A 17,931-nucleotide genomic window follows, 5' to 3' on the forward strand; every position below is an offset into this window, starting at 1 on the left:
GGCTGATCTGACCTTCAGCCAGTGAACAGAGCGCTTGCCTTCAAAGCTACAGAGGTGGCCAAGAATACTTTCAGCTCGAGTTTTTCTGGTTTAAACCCATTCTGTCAAGGTGAGAGACTGCTTTTGTCCTAAATATCCTGTGCACAAAGACCTGCCCTGGTGCCTCTTTCACACCAGCCTGCACAGGGAAGGGTGCCTTTGTGCAGACCCAGCTGATGGGAGAGTCTGGATTTAGTGTTCAGTGACCCCAAACCACACAAACTCACCCAGAGCACTGCACTGAGCCTGCAGTAACACAGGCTCTGAGGAACACTGCTACTTATAAAAGAGTACAGTTTTATTATTCATTGCAAATGTTGGTAGCAATAGGTACTAGATTCCTCAAATGCTTCAAGATACTGCAAATTTCACAAAAGAAAATAAAACCATTTCCAGTTACTGTCACAGCTATTTTTGTAAAATTCTCCCCTGCTGCAGAAAAGTTTAGATAAACTATGATCGTTTTTCCCATTCCTGACTTTACTGACATGTGCATTTCTAACAAACTTCAGAACAGTACACATGGACAATTTCCAAGAATGGGCCTGGGGTAAAACTCTGAAGAAATACATGAAATAAGCAAGATAAAAATTAGAGGAAATATGCTCGTAGTTTCTGCCAGCTCATTGTAATTTTATTTACTTTTAGTACATCACAAAGTATTATCTGGATATGACTTCAGAGCATCTAGTAGCACACAACAAAAAGCAGGGGAAATAAATCAGTAAAATCTATAGAGATATCAGTTCAATTTGTACACATTTGTACACAAAAACACAATGAGCAAGCTAGAGACATGTAAAATATAATTCTGTCTACTACAAATTTGGCCTTTTCATAATCTGCAGCCCAAACTCTATTATGATCTTGCCATTTCAATCCAGACCTTTGACTTCCACAAAAAGGCTTTAGGGAAAAACTGCTTATATTTAGAAAAAGCTTTGAAAGGTAAAACTACCATAGAATAACATTATCTTTATCTTAGCAGACTAGTCAGAGAGTTCAAACTGAAATGGCATTTCATGCTCAGCAATAACATCTCCATTTGTAAATGGCACGTGGGGCATTGATACAACTGAAAACCAGGGATTAATGACTGCAGGATTCCCAGTTCTGGAGTTGACAGAGGGGATATTTTCAGGGAGGTGACACTCCCAGGTTTCAGAGGCCTCCCCAGCCCAGAGCTGGCACTGATCGATCGCGTGACTCGCTAAAGGCTGAGCGCACGCTGCACGCTGGCATAGATCACATCTAACAAAGAACACCCCGGCAGAGCGGGCTGGGAAGGAGCCCCACAGTCTGTAAAGACCCTGCAAGTGAGGAGGAAGCATGTAGGATTGGTGTTTTCCTTCAGCCAAGAAAGGACATGACTGGTTTTACATTTCCAGCCCAAGGAAACAAAGCTTCACCTACACCTTCCAGACAATGGCAAAGCTTCCCCTTTGCCCACCAGGGCCGTGTGCCTGAGCACTGGAACTGAGGCCAGCTGAGGAGGGAGTGCTCAGAAGAACCAAACTGCCTTCAAAGCCATTCTCCTGCCCTCTGCTGAGTTACTCTTTCATCAGAAGATTTTCATGAGCAATGTTACTAAGCCAAGTGAAAGACCGAATTTTTGCTATCTCCAAACCCCCGAATCTTAACATTTGGTGTTTGAAGACTGTTTTGCCTTGCAAGAAATGATAAAAATCTTTTGCCACTGAAAACAGAAAGATTTGGGGTCACACAATAGAACAGAATTTTTAAAAATTCACAAATTTTGGCTAACAGCATTCACAGAGATGCTTACTGGTGACCTGTTGTATTCAGTAATTCACTCACGTGTCAAACCCCTGAACACTGAGCTAAGGAAACTGCTTTTTACAGCTATAAAAAATATTGACGATTCCAGAGTCACCACTATACTCAAGAAAAAGCAAGGTGTGCAGTACATGCAGCCATTACCTCTTTTGCAGACTGCTCTGGGATTGTCAGAGTATGCAAGTTATAGCACTCAGCAGAAACTCTTAATGGAGAGCATTTAAAACAAAATCTGCTGAAAGTATGTAAAGGATAGCTTACATCTGAAAAATGGAAATACTTAAGGGAACTGGGATTCCTAAGCTTTGGGCCCTGAGCTTTGGTTTGGACCTTTCCATTAGCAAAAGCAAAGATCCATGCTCAGAATAAGGCTCCATGCTCAAAAAGGTAACAAATAAGCTGGATTTTATGAAGGCAACACAAGGCCTTGTGCTGCTCCCTCCCTGGGAAACAATTCATCATCAGTGACCCACACTGGGCAAACTGGAAATCCAAGATCCCAGCAGCAGAGCTGCCAGAGCAGGATTTGCAGCACAATCCCCAACTTGTAGTTTGGGCTTCTTCTGTGACACTGGGGCCCTGGAAAAAGAGTGCCAGAATGAACCTGGGACTGCATGGAATGTTCTGGCAGGCTGCACTGCCTGAACCCCTCAGCTGCACTGCACTGGAGCTCCTCACCTCAAAACTCCACCACCCTGCTAACAGCAGCTGCTCAAAGGTCTCCTCCTTCAGACCTGAGTTGAAATGCAGGCTGGCATGCTGACAGCTTTGAAATGGTATTCCAAATTCATTGAAATTCCAAATTCCAGGAATTCCAAATTCACTGAAATAGTGAATTCTGTACTAAACATTGGCTTCTCAAACCATGGGCAACACAGGAATCTTTACATTGCAATCCACAGACAGGCAGAGCAGAGCAAACTCCCACTGCTAAGGTACATGCTGTATGTTTGGTACTCCAGGAGTGCCAAAGCAACTTTAAGCAAATTGCACTGTATTTAAAAGCCTTTTTCTGTTCCAGCTGTTTACAGTTTTCTAATGGTAAATATGGGAGAAAAGATGAATGATTTATGACTGCTCAGTGTAAAAAGTCAAACAACATATTAAAACAATGCTTCATAGCATGGGGAAATGGAGTTAAGCAGAACACTTCTATGGTGGTTTTTATAGACAAGAAATGCATAGATTTTTGACAGGGGAAAAAAAATCCAAAGATAAAGAGAACAGTGTAAAATGTTGTTAAACCTTTATTTGGCCTAAAGCAAAAGATAAAACTCATATTGTCAGATAACTACGAGAAAAAATCTAAAGAGATGAAAACCACAGCTTTTTAATTTAAGTAATTCCCCTTTACAAATATTCTCAGATGAGATTGAGTGAAACCCTCCACCGAGCTACATCCTGAAAACAAAATTATTTCCAGTCTCTCTCTTAATATGAAAGTGAGCAGTGCTGATCAAGTGACAGAAAAACAGTGGAGGAGTAGGATGGATCCTGCTGTTTTCCTGAAGATCTCTGAATTCCCAGGGACAGCAGCCCCTTCCCTTCCTTTCCTTGCTGCAGGTCTAATGGATGGCACTCGCCCACAGCTGCTCAGGCAATTGCCTTGACCCAGTTGTGCAAAGAAATAACGAGCCCCTGAATTGACTAAGGAGTGTCACAAGGACAGAAGAAAAAATTGGCTAAGGGAGCACATTGGCAGCTGGAGGAGCATCCTCAGGTGGTGCTCAAGGAGAACGTGCATTTTAATTTGTAGCCCATTTACTGCAATAGGACAGAAGTTTAGGACATGCCATGGAGGACAAGATGGCAATCCAAGCAAAGAAAGGGAAAACAAGTTTTCTGTATTTCTGAGAACAAATAGCTGTCTCTAGCACCACATCATTGTTTTACTATTACCAGCTAATACAACAGCAGACTGGAAGTGCAGCTGCGGTCCACAGAATATTTGGCATTTCTGGCCCAAGCATAATCCCTCAAGTAATGAAAAACCTATTTCTATTTCTGCATCCCTGCTACTCTTCATACTGAAGAGGCTGCGTCTGTCTCCCATTTATTGAAGCTTATTCTTCATCTAGACAGCCAGAGCTGGTTTGTATTAGAAATTAGGTTTTAAATCACTATTTTTCTATTATTTGTTTTAGGATTTTCAGGAAGCCTCCAGAGGTGCAGAAAAATTCTGCTGGTTGGAGAAGACTAATACTGTTCATGAACCAAGCACCAAATCCCTAAACACTTGTATAAGAACTTTGATGTTTTTAAGGTTCAGGTTCTGGCCATGAAGACAACATGATAAGAGTTAAAATTACATAAAAATGTTTTTTAAAGAAGTCAAACTACCCCTGTAAGAGTAAGACTACTCACATCCCTGAGCTTTTCTTAATGAGCAGACTCCAGTATGGTCTCCCTTTTCTCATAAGGTTGGAGTTTTGCATTTCAGTGATTAATGGAGTTTCATGATGTAAAAGGAGGACATGCATGAAGAAAGAAACAACAGGTAAAATAAATTTTTGGCTCAAAAAATCATATGAGCCTAAATTGCATCTCTTTTCTCTTTCTGCCCCCTGCTACCTTGTGGCCAGTTTTAACAGGAGTCTCTATTTTCAGGTCCCAGCTCTGCACCACCTCCTTACCAACATGCTCAGGTCTCTCCTTGGAAAGGCTCGGGTGCTAAAGGCACAGTCACCCATCACCACGAGGGATGTGGGGCTTTGGTGTACCCTTTCCCAGCCCTGGTCATTTTAGTCTGCTTGCTGCGAAATTGCTTCACTTCTCTTTCAGTCTAAGCTTCTTTTGCATTTTCCACAGACCAGCAAAAATGTCACAAGTTCATATCTACTCTTATATTACCTTGGGATACTTGCTGTGTACTTCTGACATTTTCCTAGCATTCATTAATTTTCTCAGCATATCAAGCACTATTTACCTCTCTTTTAAAGCTTTTAATAACTGAACACAGAAATCCTCTAGTGACAGTACAGTCTGACAGAAGGAGTCTCTTCCTTCTGCAAAAGAAAATATTACCCTTACAACTCCAATTCCAACTGTCAGGAGCAAAACCTGAGTTTGTTGACCTGCCTTGGATTGAACTAACTCCCCTGGAATTACAGATGGTTTGATGGCTTCCATATTTAGGAGGCAACTTGTAGCAAAAAGATCCCAATTGAGAAATGAAATCTCTTGGTGATTTTGGAGGTGCAGTGAGTATAACTGCATGTAAGGCAGTTTTTTATGTGCATTGGGACCCTGAGCAGCAGCAGTGGATCCCTGGCATTCTGCTGCAGTCAGCAGGGATGGGCCCTCTGAGCAGCCCCTGCCCCCCAGCTCATTCCTCACCCTCTGGTCCCTGCATTAGGTGTCTGCAGCCACCTGCAGCTCGCAGAATGTGGGAAACCTCTAGCAGGAGAAATAAGTGAATTGAAAGAAGAAGAAGCAAATGTACAGAAAATACAAAAGAGAGCTGCAGGAATAGTGCACTACACCCAAATTTAAACAAAACAGCTGTTAACATGCAGGGATGAGCAGCATCCATGGAACAGACTGTCTGACCTTTCCAAGAGTCTTGTCTGCTCCAGGCTGGCTCCTGCAATGCCACAGACACAGAGACACCTTGTTATCCAGCACGTGGGGAACCTGCTCTGCCACGCTGGCAGCAGCATGTGAGAACATTTCCTATTCTGTGCTTTTCTCAGAAAGTGTTTAGTAAGAAAAATGTTGGAGGAAATCAGCTGATCAACCAACCAGCAAATTAAAATAAAGCTTGAAATTCAATTAACTGCAGCGCTGTTATGCATTATGTATAGTACATTTTAAAAATTAAATATGACACAGAGGGATAAATCTGGACACCCCAGAGAAGAAAACAAACTAAACCTAGAGCATATTTACAGTTTTAGGTAAGGTTCTGTAAGATCAGCCTTAGAGAATGAAATTCCTTTTCCATTCAGGAACTGCATTAACACAAATGCTTGCCTTTCCTAGTAATTATTTAGTAATAGCCAAGATAAAGACATTAAGAGTGTTTTATAATCACACAGTGGGGTTCAATACTGATTCTCTCATTATCAAATCTGCTCAACATACAAGTCAAAACATGATTTTTCTAACCAACTACATTCTTCACTTTGGCATTGTAATACAAGCTTCTGATGTCAGAAATGATTATGGGAAATTCAGAGAGAGTTTGCTGACTATAAAGTATACATGCACCACTCCAAAAGGGAGCCTCTCCTTCCTATGCACATTGCTCTAATAAATAAAATAATTAATTAAAATAATTTTTGGCCTGCCTGCACCCATTCAAAGGAGCCTGTTGGAACCTCCAGGTCATGAAGAAGATAAAGCCACACACAATCTCTGTCCTTGGGGGTCTTCAGGAGCAGAGTGGACATAAGAGATGACCCATTTGGAGCAGAAGAGACATCCAGAGGTGCCTTCCAACACAAATCATCCTCTAACCTTGCAAACCCAAATCTGGAGTGCAGAATTTGTCCTGGGGGTCAGACAGGTTGTCACAGAAGATGTCATTTTTCCTGTTTATAGCTACAAGGCTATCTTGTAAGGAATTAATAACAAGGCACAACATCACACAAATTTGGTGTATTAGCAGTTCAAACTGTCTGACCTTGGCAAGTCAATGACTTTATTACTGGACATACAGAATATATATGATGGCTGGGATCTGAGTAGTGACAGGAGAAGTCAGGTCAAAGTCTGATGCAAGACTACATAAAATTAAACCCTGAATAAGCAAAAGCTGGAATAAACCTGAAAACTGTTTCTTAAACAGCTTTTAGATCACTGTGCTCAATTCATCCCACTATATTATATGGTGAGTAAAGTCTTCTGTGGTATGTCATTTGTCTTCCAATTTGTTCAACTTCTTTTGCTCCATAAGTTCCCTACTCTGTTACCCTGTCTTATTATTTTCACAATCCGAATTTAATTCCAATTTTTTATTTTGTCTTCCTTCAAGTTCCTTGATTATTCCTTGAATGTTCTCTTGTCTCTGTAGTACCCTTAAGTATTTTTTATATTTGTGGGATTTTTTTTCATGGCATTCATAATGCTGCTTTAAGAGCTACATTAGCCACACTTACAAAATCCATGTCAAATCTTTCAAGATTCTATTGCTCTGAACCCACAGAGCAATAATTCTATTCCTAAAGGCAAATATGTACAGCTATACTTAAATAAATAAAATCCATAAGCACACTGAGTGCAAAACAATACAGTGAGTCAACAAAGAAACACAGCAACAAATAATCAATATAAATGAATCTATAAATGATCAACTGGTGATCTCAATCTAAATAACTGCTTAGAGAGCAATGCTGCCCTAGGAAGAAATGAGACATTTTACACTGGTATTGAACATTGACTTTTCAGAGACAATGACCACAGGTTTATTTGATAGGTATTTCTGACTGGGCATTATTTAATCTCCAATATCCCTTATGCTTACCCTTTCCCTGAAAAATGACCTCAGCCCAGTTTGTTGGGCTGGGTTATAAAGCATTTCTCACTAAAATATCTCAACATTTTTTCATCATTTCCCCCCCAACTTCCTGCGAGTCTCATTCTGCATCTACTTATCTCTGCTATCTCTTTGCCTGACAAAGCTGTGATTCTGGGATTAAATCCCAGACCACTAAAACATTCATAATATAAGGTATTTGCACTGATGAAAGTGAGAATAGGCTCTGTCACACAGTCATCATTAAATCCAGCATATTTTCTAGTTTGTGCATGGGAGGATGGCAAGGGCACGTGAAGAACAGCCTGTACTTCACAGCTGAGAGACAAAAGAGAAAGCCCCTCTGAGGAAGCCATTCCTGCAGCTACAATTAAAAACCCCAACGTTTCTGTTATCTAAATAATGACTGTACTAATAAATTACTAATTGTAAACACCATCTCTCTGTAATATCTGGATTGGCCGTTTCTGTCCTGCCACATCACACTGCTCATTTCTGTGGCACTAACCTTGGCCAAGCAATGTTTTGAGCAGGGCAGGCACAGCCAGGACAGCCAGCACTGGCCAGGCAGTTGTGTTTCTTTACTCTGTTTCTTTACTCAAGTTGAAAGCAATATATTTTAACAGCTCCTGGGGAGCACTACCGGCATGTGTGAAAAACGTTTCCTCAGACCCATCCTAGATTGTGCAATTTGCTGTGCAATTTGCATTAACAACCCAAAACGTGCCCTGAAAACACAACTCCAGTGACACATGGGAGAAAACATTCTGTGATCCTCTCTGTCCCCTGTCTCCTGCCAAGGCTTCCGAGTATGCTCAGCCTGGGAGCTGAGCAAGAAAGGTTTTCAACTGCAAGAGCTGAGCTGAGCAATGACAGCACTTTGGGAGTCATGGGAACACTGGGCTCACTCCAGTTTGAGCTGCTGAAAAAGTCCCACAGACAGAACTGCCCAGGCTGTGAGCCTGCCCCTCCACACTGAAATCCTCCTCCTCTCCTTCTCCCCAGATCTCTGCTAGGCAAAACAGCAGTACACTGGCTTTTCCTGGAACAGATCTGCCGATCAAGCTTTGCCTTTTGTCTCTGGGAAAGCCCAGGAATTTCATGTCAGAGTGCTCCTGTTCTTGGTGGCATTAAGCACATAGTGCAGCTGGAGCAGCTTGTCTCCAGGAGAGCTGCCTTGGTAACATGATGTCTCACACCTTTGGACTGTGGAACAGGGAAGGGACACTTGCTCGGCTAAAAAGCCACACCAGAATTTCCTGGACTCAGGCACCAAAATTCCCAATCCTAGCACCTAGTTTTTTATGGAATGAAGCCAGATGCTTTTTCCTAAAACTCCTCAGAGGTAGCATCAGACAAGCTCATTGAGCTACTACCACGCTTTTCTCACTCAGATTGACTGATAGCAGTCAATAAGAATCACTGCATGTGTGACATTTAAAATATGACAGGCATATTCTAAAATTTAATTATTGCCCCTAACTGACACCTATTTTCAATGCAAATTTAAGAACAGAACCTTCTGTCATCAGCTAATCTTGCAAGATGCATCATTCCCTTGGTTTACATTGATTTCAAGTGAATCTGATTGCAGTGATTGGCAGCCAGATGCCCTCTGCCTCTCAGAGGTTCCAGCCTTGCATGATTTTCCCTTTTTCAGTCTTGCTTTCCAAAATGTCTAGCAAATTTGATTTCAGTGAAGTCTGGACAAGACAAAGGCTGTGGTTTTCTGACTCCACAAGAAATAAAAAAATGCAAGATAAAAAAAACCAAATGAAATGAAAGCTCCTGTTTGTAAAGAACAACTCAGAAAGAGAGAGGGAAAAAAAAAATCAGTGGGTACATCAGACAGGCACTTCAGCAACCTGATTTTATGAATCCTCATCTATGGAAACAGAGTCAAAAAGACAACCCGACTTTGGAGTGGAAGAAGTTACAAACATGAATGAACAACAAACAAACTTCATCCAAGCACTTACAAACTGACTCATTTGTGGCAAGAAAATAAGTTGATATCAACACCTAAAGGATAAAAATTTATGCAAATTTTACCACGTACAGATATTTGATGCAAAGATGAGACTCCTAATTTCCAAGTCAGAAATCATTCTAGATTTTTTTGTCTGACTCTTACACAAACAAAGGAAAACTTCTGTGGTACAAGTGGGAAAACTACATAAATTAGCAATTTATTTCCCTATATCTTATGTTCTGTGAATAGCTATTTTTCAGGTTCTTATTTCAAATTCTAAAAGAAGGAGATTTTCATTTGCTTAATTAACTGCCAGACCCTTTGGCAATTCAGTCCTTTCTGTGGCACTGAAGTGAATATGTTATTTCAAGTTTATGCAGAAACCTGAAATTTATCTTAAACCTCATGTGTCTTTAAGGTCAAATAACACTGAGGAATAAATGACTAATAATACTTTCATGTGCAACATAGGCACCAGAGGTGTGGTGCAAGCATGCTGCTCTCAAAGTCTATGTAATTTTTCTTTAATTTTTCTTGTATCTTGTTGCATGTGATAGCAGATAAAAACAGCATCAATATCTATAAGTTTCATTGTGGGTATCAGGACACTATTTTCAAGTGAAACATCTTTAAACCCATCACAGCTTTTAATTTCCAAAGGAAATAACAGTTCAGGTTTTTGTTTGGTTTTTTTTTTCCCCTACAGGAACGTCTAAATATTTAAATTACCATATTTTTAATGTACTGACATGTTGATGGTCAGATGTTCTTTGATGCTCAAAGATAGATTGGCAGAAATCAGAGCAGCATAGGGGCTTACAAAAATGTGGTATTTATGTTTGGCAGCAATTACTTTGTGAAAAATACAAGGTGACTCTTTTTACGCTCCTTCTTTCTTCTTTTTTATATTTTTCTCCTCCAACTTTGGCATGAATCAAAAGAGCTAAAAACTAATTTAACATGACAAATGCTTTCATCACTCCCTTAACCTCTGAAGTGAACACTCTGACAAAGACAATATGTGTGGTATATGCTTTCCTTTTGACACTTTATAAATTACTTTCTTGTAACTGGGTTTTACCGCCAGCCCAATATCTTCAGGATGTCCTAATTTGAATGGCTGCTTCTACATTCTTCATATGTCACCCCTGGATAATAGGAATAACTCCTGGGCTCTGTGAAATGGCACAGGAGCCTCAGAGAGGACTGTGGGACAATTTCATTTCCATCCTGTGTGCTGGAGTTTACCAGAAGGTTGTGCAGTACCAGCAGCTGATGCTCTGAGTTTTGTTCACATCTGGCCATTGAGGAAACAGGGAGCAGTGACAAACCTGGCTTTAAAGGAGCAGTGACAAACCTGGCTTTAAAGGTGCAGTGACAAACCTGGCTTTAAAGGTGCAGCCAGCCCTGTGTATGCCATGTAATGGGAAAGTCAATTGAAGTGGCTTTTTTCATATTCTCTACTATTTAAAATAGTGTAACAATCAGCCATAGAAACATCTTAAAGTGCTCTGTCACACACCCCATCTGCACTTTTTTCCTTCTGTCTAGTCCTTTAACAAGAAGACCAAAAGTCACCTGATTTATTTTCCACCTGGTGAATTTGATCTGTGTTAAAGTTTCAGACACAGACCAGTTTGTCTAAGAGGGAAGATGTCTGCACACAGAACCCATCCTACTCTGCACAAACAGGTGCCCTGGCACACTGGACCACTGCAGACCTCCAGAATTTTTTTCCCAGACATCAGTCAGGGTAGTTTGCAGAGGAAGATTTAGAAAATTTCAGATAACAGTGGTACTGACTGGCCTAAAAAGGAAGAGTCTATCTAAATATCCAGACTGTCATGACATATTATGATATAAACCATCAATCTATATGTAACTTAAAAAAGAAAATAAAACCCCAAGTTACCTTCTAACAAGGCATATTGCCATTATTTTGACAAATGTTTAACTTAAAATCTCAGTAGTATCTTTATTTAACATCAATTATGGAGTGTGGCAAAAAGTTCCAAAGGTTATTTATGCACTATGAATTTATTTTTAGGGCGTTAAACATACTGCCTTTTCAGTTCATTCATTGTATTTTTAGTTGTGTGTTGGAGGAAAAGCAATAGAAATGCCTAATAATGTTTAAAATATTTTTTATTTTCCACCAGTTATGATTTTTTTTTTTGCTTCTCTCTTTAAATCACCCTCATTATAATTTTTTTCATGCTAGCCATAATCTTTTGTAGTCTCAAAGCCCCATGTTTAAACCTGTGAACATCATTTTTTCAATGATCCACCCATATCAATTCTCCCATCTCTTTTATGATAGGGCAATTCACTTAGAAATCCTGAAGGGTATAAGAAAGTACTCTTCAAAATACTCTTTGAATATAATTAACCCCATGTTTGCCACCACTGCCTTTTGCATTTGGTCCTGCAAGAGTCTGGCCCAGCACTGACACAGCCACGTTCCCACAGCCCAGATACCCTGACAAACCTAAGGAGCAGAACCCTTGGCTGCAAATTTTGATGACTTTTTCCATAACTCTTACTTGTAGTTAATGTAACCCCAGTGATGGAACCTCTGCTATGGCAGAGAGCAAGAAATTTTCTTTGTGGACATGCAAGGCAGAAATACAATAGCAGCACCTTCAAAGCCTTTCCTTTTTTTCAAATCAGGAGATGATTTAGCACCTTAAGTCTCACTGTTGGAGGACAGCAAGGGTTAGTTTATAGCTGATGGTCTTCCTCCTGCTCTTTGTCATGTGCAATGAATTGTATGATTTTTTGCTGAGAGTGAAGGAATTAATTTAATAAATGGCCTACCAAAAGCACTTCACTTTTACCTTTCTTTTCTTCTATGCATCTAAGGCTACATCACTGCTTTTTTGTTTTTTTCTTTTCTCTCTCTTCCATCACTCTAAATTATGATCACAGTGGATCTATCAAGTTTATTCATAGGATTAATTTCAGCTATTTTCTGGTGGTGACATATACTTTTTCTTTCCTATGTATGGCATGAAGCTTGTCAGGCAACTTCTCATTATTTAAACCTTGAGCTAACACTCTCTCCTAAACCCTGCTTTGTTGTGTTCACTACCAGCTCTATTGTGCTCATCATTCTTTCAGCTGGAAAGAAGACCTCAAAAACTTCTGTCAAAATGGATCAGTTAAGTAGTTACTTGAAATGATAGATCATTCATCAATTATTAAGAGTCAATACATTGCCTTACATTCTCCCTTGTCTTAAAAATGGAAGTGCAAAAAGCAATAACCACGTTGCAAAGCTTTGCTTAAGATTACAGCAACCTAAATACCAAGGAAAACCCACATTTCATAATCCATCACTTCAAAGTTATGCACATGATTAAAATGTTCAACTTGCAGTATATCATTTCCCATGTGCATAATCACTCTAACAGGGAGCTGCTGTATGATAACTGTCAACTTCAATGAATTATGTGCTTTCCAATCTTTTCATTTAGACACCAAACTAAGCTTGTTATTCTTCTGAGGCTTTCTACAGGGGAAATACAGAAAGATGGTTAGATCTGTAGGACTCAGTGTGCTGGGATGTAGGTCTGGACTAAACAGACAGCAGGGATAGACAGACAGTTCTCTCCTACTATTGTATAAATTAATCATATATGGAAGCTCATTAGTATGAAAAATGGGGTTTTCTTACAAAATGGTGTCTATCCTGAAGAGTCAGATTATATAGGATCAAAAAAAAAAAAAAAGAAAAAAGAGAAAATTCAGCACATCTTTATAGATCTTTTGAGTGCTGTATGTGAGAATAGTTTCAGAGAGGAAATAAATCCCACAAAGAATAGGTCTGCAAAGTATTAACAGAAAATATTGTCAAGCTACCATAATTTTGCCATTTACTCAAAGAGCCTAAAGAATGTGCAGCACTTCACTGTCATCAGCATATTGTTAAAGGCGCTTTAAAAGTACAAAATACACTGGTAGTTTGTGCAGACACCTAAAAAAGACCTTTACAACAACAGAGAATGAGAGGGGACCAGGGGAGGGTGAGGAAGTCAGAAATGAATGAAATTAATTAAATTAAGAAGGACAAAATCTCAGCTGCACATTAAAAACATCTCAAAAAAAAAACCACAGAAAGGATGAGAACAAAGTGTGGTCACTATTAACATATGAATCATGGGAAAGAAACACAACATTCAGGGTTTCTATATTTTTCCTTACAAAATGCTAAGGATGAGTGGAATACGAAAAATAACTGCATGCAAAAGGGAACCACCTAATGATTCAAATGTAACACCACCAGGATTTAGGCACACAGACCAATATGGACCGAGAACTAGTAATCAAAATAATTTTGGGGTTTTTTTTTATCTAAAGGCAGAATGCAATGGTAATATTTGAATTCAAATGCCACTGGCTTCTGTTACTTATATGAATTCACCACCTATCACATTTTTTTTCTAAATACTTTTTAAACATATGGCACTACATCAAAAAGTCATTAAATCCCTCTGTTTGGACCATTTATGAGATGTGCATATCTGACACCTAAAGTTAACACTGCACGTTGAGAATCCTGAATCAATTTCTTGCTTCCATTGCTCTTACAAGAGTGAACGTGACTGGAACATTTGATTTCTCCTCATTAATCAGTATAAGGAATAATAATACTCTTTGCTGACTGTGAACACACATTTTTGAAACACATTGACCATCCTTTCATCTGCTGAACTTTCATTTTGTGACACAGCCATGTGATTTGAGAGAGGAAACACAGCCTTACCTATGAAATATGCTAGCAAGATGGCAAGCAGGACTGCAGCAGCAATTGCAGATAAAGCAGCACATTTCCAGCTACAGTACTTGGAGGGCTTTTTCAGCTTGAATGCATTCCTGGAGAATGTATTTCTAGGTAACAGCCTGGGAGGTGGAGTGTAAACTGTTCCTGAGGTCAGCGGGTAACCCGGGGAAGAACTACTGAACAGTGGAGTAGTTCCAGAAGATGTCTTAAACAAGAAATGCCTGAAAAACATAAAATGGAACAGAGTTGAAAATGGCAAGTCCTGTAGTTAAGAGAGAACATCTCCTACTCCTATACCATTCCAGCTGCCACAGCCTGGTAAATTCAACCAAAAAGGATTTTGTAGCAGAAATAGAGAAATGAAAATTCTCCTTTTATTTGCTAGCAGATCTTAACAACTTGCACTAAAATACAGTGTCAGGATATCTTTCTTAGTCTTTTCTGTAATTAGATGCAACTTGACCACATACCAGCTAAAACACCAGCATGACCCGTGTCTGGGAGTTCCCTCTGGAATCCACCACTCAAAAAACCTTCTCAGAAAACCACACTCTGAGTCTCATTTACAATCTTGGCAAAAGCTCCCAGCAAAACCACTAAGAACATACTGAGCAAAACCTATAGTTCTGTAGGAAAAGATCTTGCCAGAATTAGAATTAACCATGATTTTGTGGTTTAATAGTACACAGGTTTGGTTTGAACAGCTCAGACAATTACCAACCGTACATGATTCAGCAAATGAAACCAGGATTTCAGCTGCCAATATGTTGTTTAGGAATAAAATAATGGAATACACTCAAATTAATCTCAGAAAATGCTGTCAACATATTCCAGACAGAGGAAATGGAGAAAGCAAACTGGAAGACTGGTTTCTTGACATTAACTTCTCACATTTGGGAAGAACTGAGTACAAACATGTTCCCAGTAAATAAAATGAGAAGCACAGAATGAAGGCTGTGGTCTTATAGAAAGTCACTGGGTTTAAGACAGAGAGCTCTGAAGACTTGCTCCATACTCTCTCCCTTCACAGCTCTGAAAAACAAGTGATTCTTGGAATCAAAGAGAATGAAGACACTCAGTAATCTCCAAAATCAAAATCACAGCCTAAAATAACCCAGGTTTGACTTCCAATGTAAAATATGTTGAACATTTTTATTCAGATACAATCCAGTATGTCACTCTCAAACCACCTGTTAGAGCTTTAAAATCCATGTCACTCACTGACAACTACAATTTGGAAGTTGGAGGCTGAAATGTGTTTCCCAAGTATGCTTTCCAGCCCACCATCATGAATGTGCCTACTGTCAAGCATAGATTAGTGTATACCTATTCTACAGAATACCAGAAGTGATTTTAAAGGCACTTTTGGAAACATTTGTTTTGAAATAAAACCCATAGCATAAGAGATCACACAGAACTTGCATACAGGTAAAAGACAGTAAAAGGAAGGCTGGCTAGGCTCCCCAGATTTCTGATTAAACATTTCCATTTGAAGAAAACCTCTGAAAATATGTTTTTGGTGGTTTTTTTTGATGAATCAGTTATAAACTCTATTAATTAACATGAAAAATCACTTTGACATTGCCTTTATTATTGATTTTTAAACTTCAAGTGGCCTTGTACATCCCTTTCAACAGTGACCAAAATCTAGTTTGCTGTAGAAAATAGACAAAAACAGTGGTAGTATCTATCCACTGTCACAACTTTTTCTTTGTGTTTTGAAGACTTCAGATATGCAATCAAACTCAAACAGGTTAATTCTAACCAGTTACTTCATAGAAACATTGGGGGTTTATAACAAATAAAGCCTTTCTTCTTTTTTTCTTTATCAGTGAGGGACATTAGAGGTTAGAATCCTTTTCTGCACATCACAGGTGATGTATGGAAAAAAGCAATAAAGGGAAATGCTAAAAGACTTCCCCTTAAATTACCAGCCTTTTAAATTATGAAAAACATCTTTCAGCTAAAAGAAAGCAAGAAATCATGAAAGTCTGATGTCTTGAATCCTTCATTTTAAATGTATCTTTACTTTCCAACAGTTCAATTAAAGTAACTGACGGGATGCTGTGAGGCTGGTTGTGCCACACCAGATCTATTGACTCCTCTGCTCCCTCTGTCTGGGTAGAACCTGATTAATTGGTCAGCAGAAGCAGGTTTGGTCCTTTCTAGCTGCTATCCAGTGTTGGGAACACAAGACCATTTCCCAGGGACTGAGATGACACAGAGCAAGGGGGAGCCAGAAGGAAGAGAGACCCCGTGAGACAAAGGCGGGCAGGAAAGCTCCTCTCTCATCCTCTCTCATCCAGGCTCATTCTGCCTTACCTCAGCCCAGGACCCCTTCTCCTCCTGAATCCCCAGGGCAGGAAGGACCCTCTTAGGTTTGGACAGAAGGGTTTGCAGCAGACAGTTGTTACCCTTTCCCTGCCCAAGGAGAGATCTTTCAGAACCAAACTCGAAATTACAGTCCTTGGAACTGTCTTTATCTGAAATGCCTTTAAACCCAGGAATTTTATGTCCTCTTTAGTTGAGAAACCAGCTTCAGCACCAACAGAAATTTTAATATAAAGCATTGTTAAAGTAAACTCAGATATATAATGAAACTCTGCTCCCATTAAAATTGAATTAATGAATATCCAGATATGCTTTAATAGAACATGTCAATCATATCCTGTTGCATGTGAGAAGACAAAAAAAGTAGAACAAAAAAGCAGCTCCACTGTGATCCACTTTGAGATACATAAAGTATATAAAGAAAACCAAAACACTTATCCATGCAAACAGGATCTCTATGATATTGTTAAAACTAATCAGGACTTGGTAGAAGCAAAAAAAAGCCGACTGAAAAGGAGAAGATGTCATTCTCAAAGCAAAAAAAGAAAGAATGTCATTGGATAAACCCTGAATTTTGTCACATTTTCTCCTCCCCAGGCATTTCAAAAGCTGAATGTTCTTTGTCTCAATATGAGGACACCTGGCAAAGTGGCAGCTATCAGACATCACACCACCTGAAAGTACACAAGTTCTGCCTTCAAAAGTTAAAAAAGACACTTAACTAAGATGCGTTAAATGTCCCTCAAGACATTTTGGAAAACTGGCACTGCATTCCAAAGCTGGGGCCAGGTTAGCAGATGAACCTTAAATCACAGCAAAGCACACCAGAAAGACTGGGAACATAATGGACAAAACACTTGGACCCCCAGAGTTTTAAATCTAGATTCAGCTAGTAATGGAAATAAATTGACTTGTCTCAACTCTATCCCTAAACCCAATGATCTATAGCCATATTTTTATGTGAGATTTGACATGCTCTGGTACAACCAATTGTCTGTGGGCTGAAGCTGCACAGAGAGAACATGAGCATTTATCAACATTAATTACAGCCTCACAGTGGTAAGGCTGGGAGCATTTCACAATGCCTGCTTATGAAAAGAAATGATCTGATTTGTACCAGTTCACTTAATTTCAAATACACTCCATATAAGAATTAAAAAATTGTATTCTCTGTCTTACCTGTTCACCTATCAAACAAATTATGAAAAACACATTTTCTACCTCACAATTAAGCATTAGCAATTTGAATTAGACTAGGACTTATTTTCTATTTTGAAAACATGGGATTAAATTTTCTAAGTCTCAGCCCAGTCTACCTAATTTCTGTGGATCAATAAGACAATTCCACCCTGAAAAATTCACAAAATATGGTTGCTAGCCTACGATGATTCTGTTATTTCAGTGACCTTGAAAAGCAGTGGCAGGAGCTTGGGTGCTGCCCACGGAACAGGAGTTAACCCTGCAGCTCACTCTGTGCTCTGCTCTCTTCTCCCAGGCTCTGGCTGCAGGATTCAGGATTCTCCAGATTCAGGA

At 39.4% G+C, this 17,931-nt stretch overlaps 1 protein-coding gene across 6 annotated transcripts in view; it reads right to left on the reverse strand.

The window, feature by feature from the left end:
• The window catches only part of TENM2 (teneurin transmembrane protein 2), a gene marked incomplete at both ends in the record, with an annotated part of 473,693 nt that overhangs the window by 146,808 nt on the left and 308,954 nt on the right, over positions 1-17,931 (reverse strand). For all 6 annotated transcript variants that reach the window (XM_084215965.1, XM_084215964.1, XM_084215963.1 and 3 more), the window contains one exon: positions 14,050-14,288. In XM_084215965.1, the coding sequence (XP_084072091.1) occupies positions 14,050-14,288 (239 nt within the window). The remainder of the gene's footprint in view (positions 1-14,049; positions 14,289-17,931) is intronic.

Source organism: Fringilla coelebs, assembly GCF_963513975.1.
Source record: "Fringilla coelebs genome assembly, chromosome: 15".
NCBI classification, from domain to species: domain Eukaryota; kingdom Metazoa; phylum Chordata; class Aves; order Passeriformes; family Fringillidae; genus Fringilla; species Fringilla coelebs.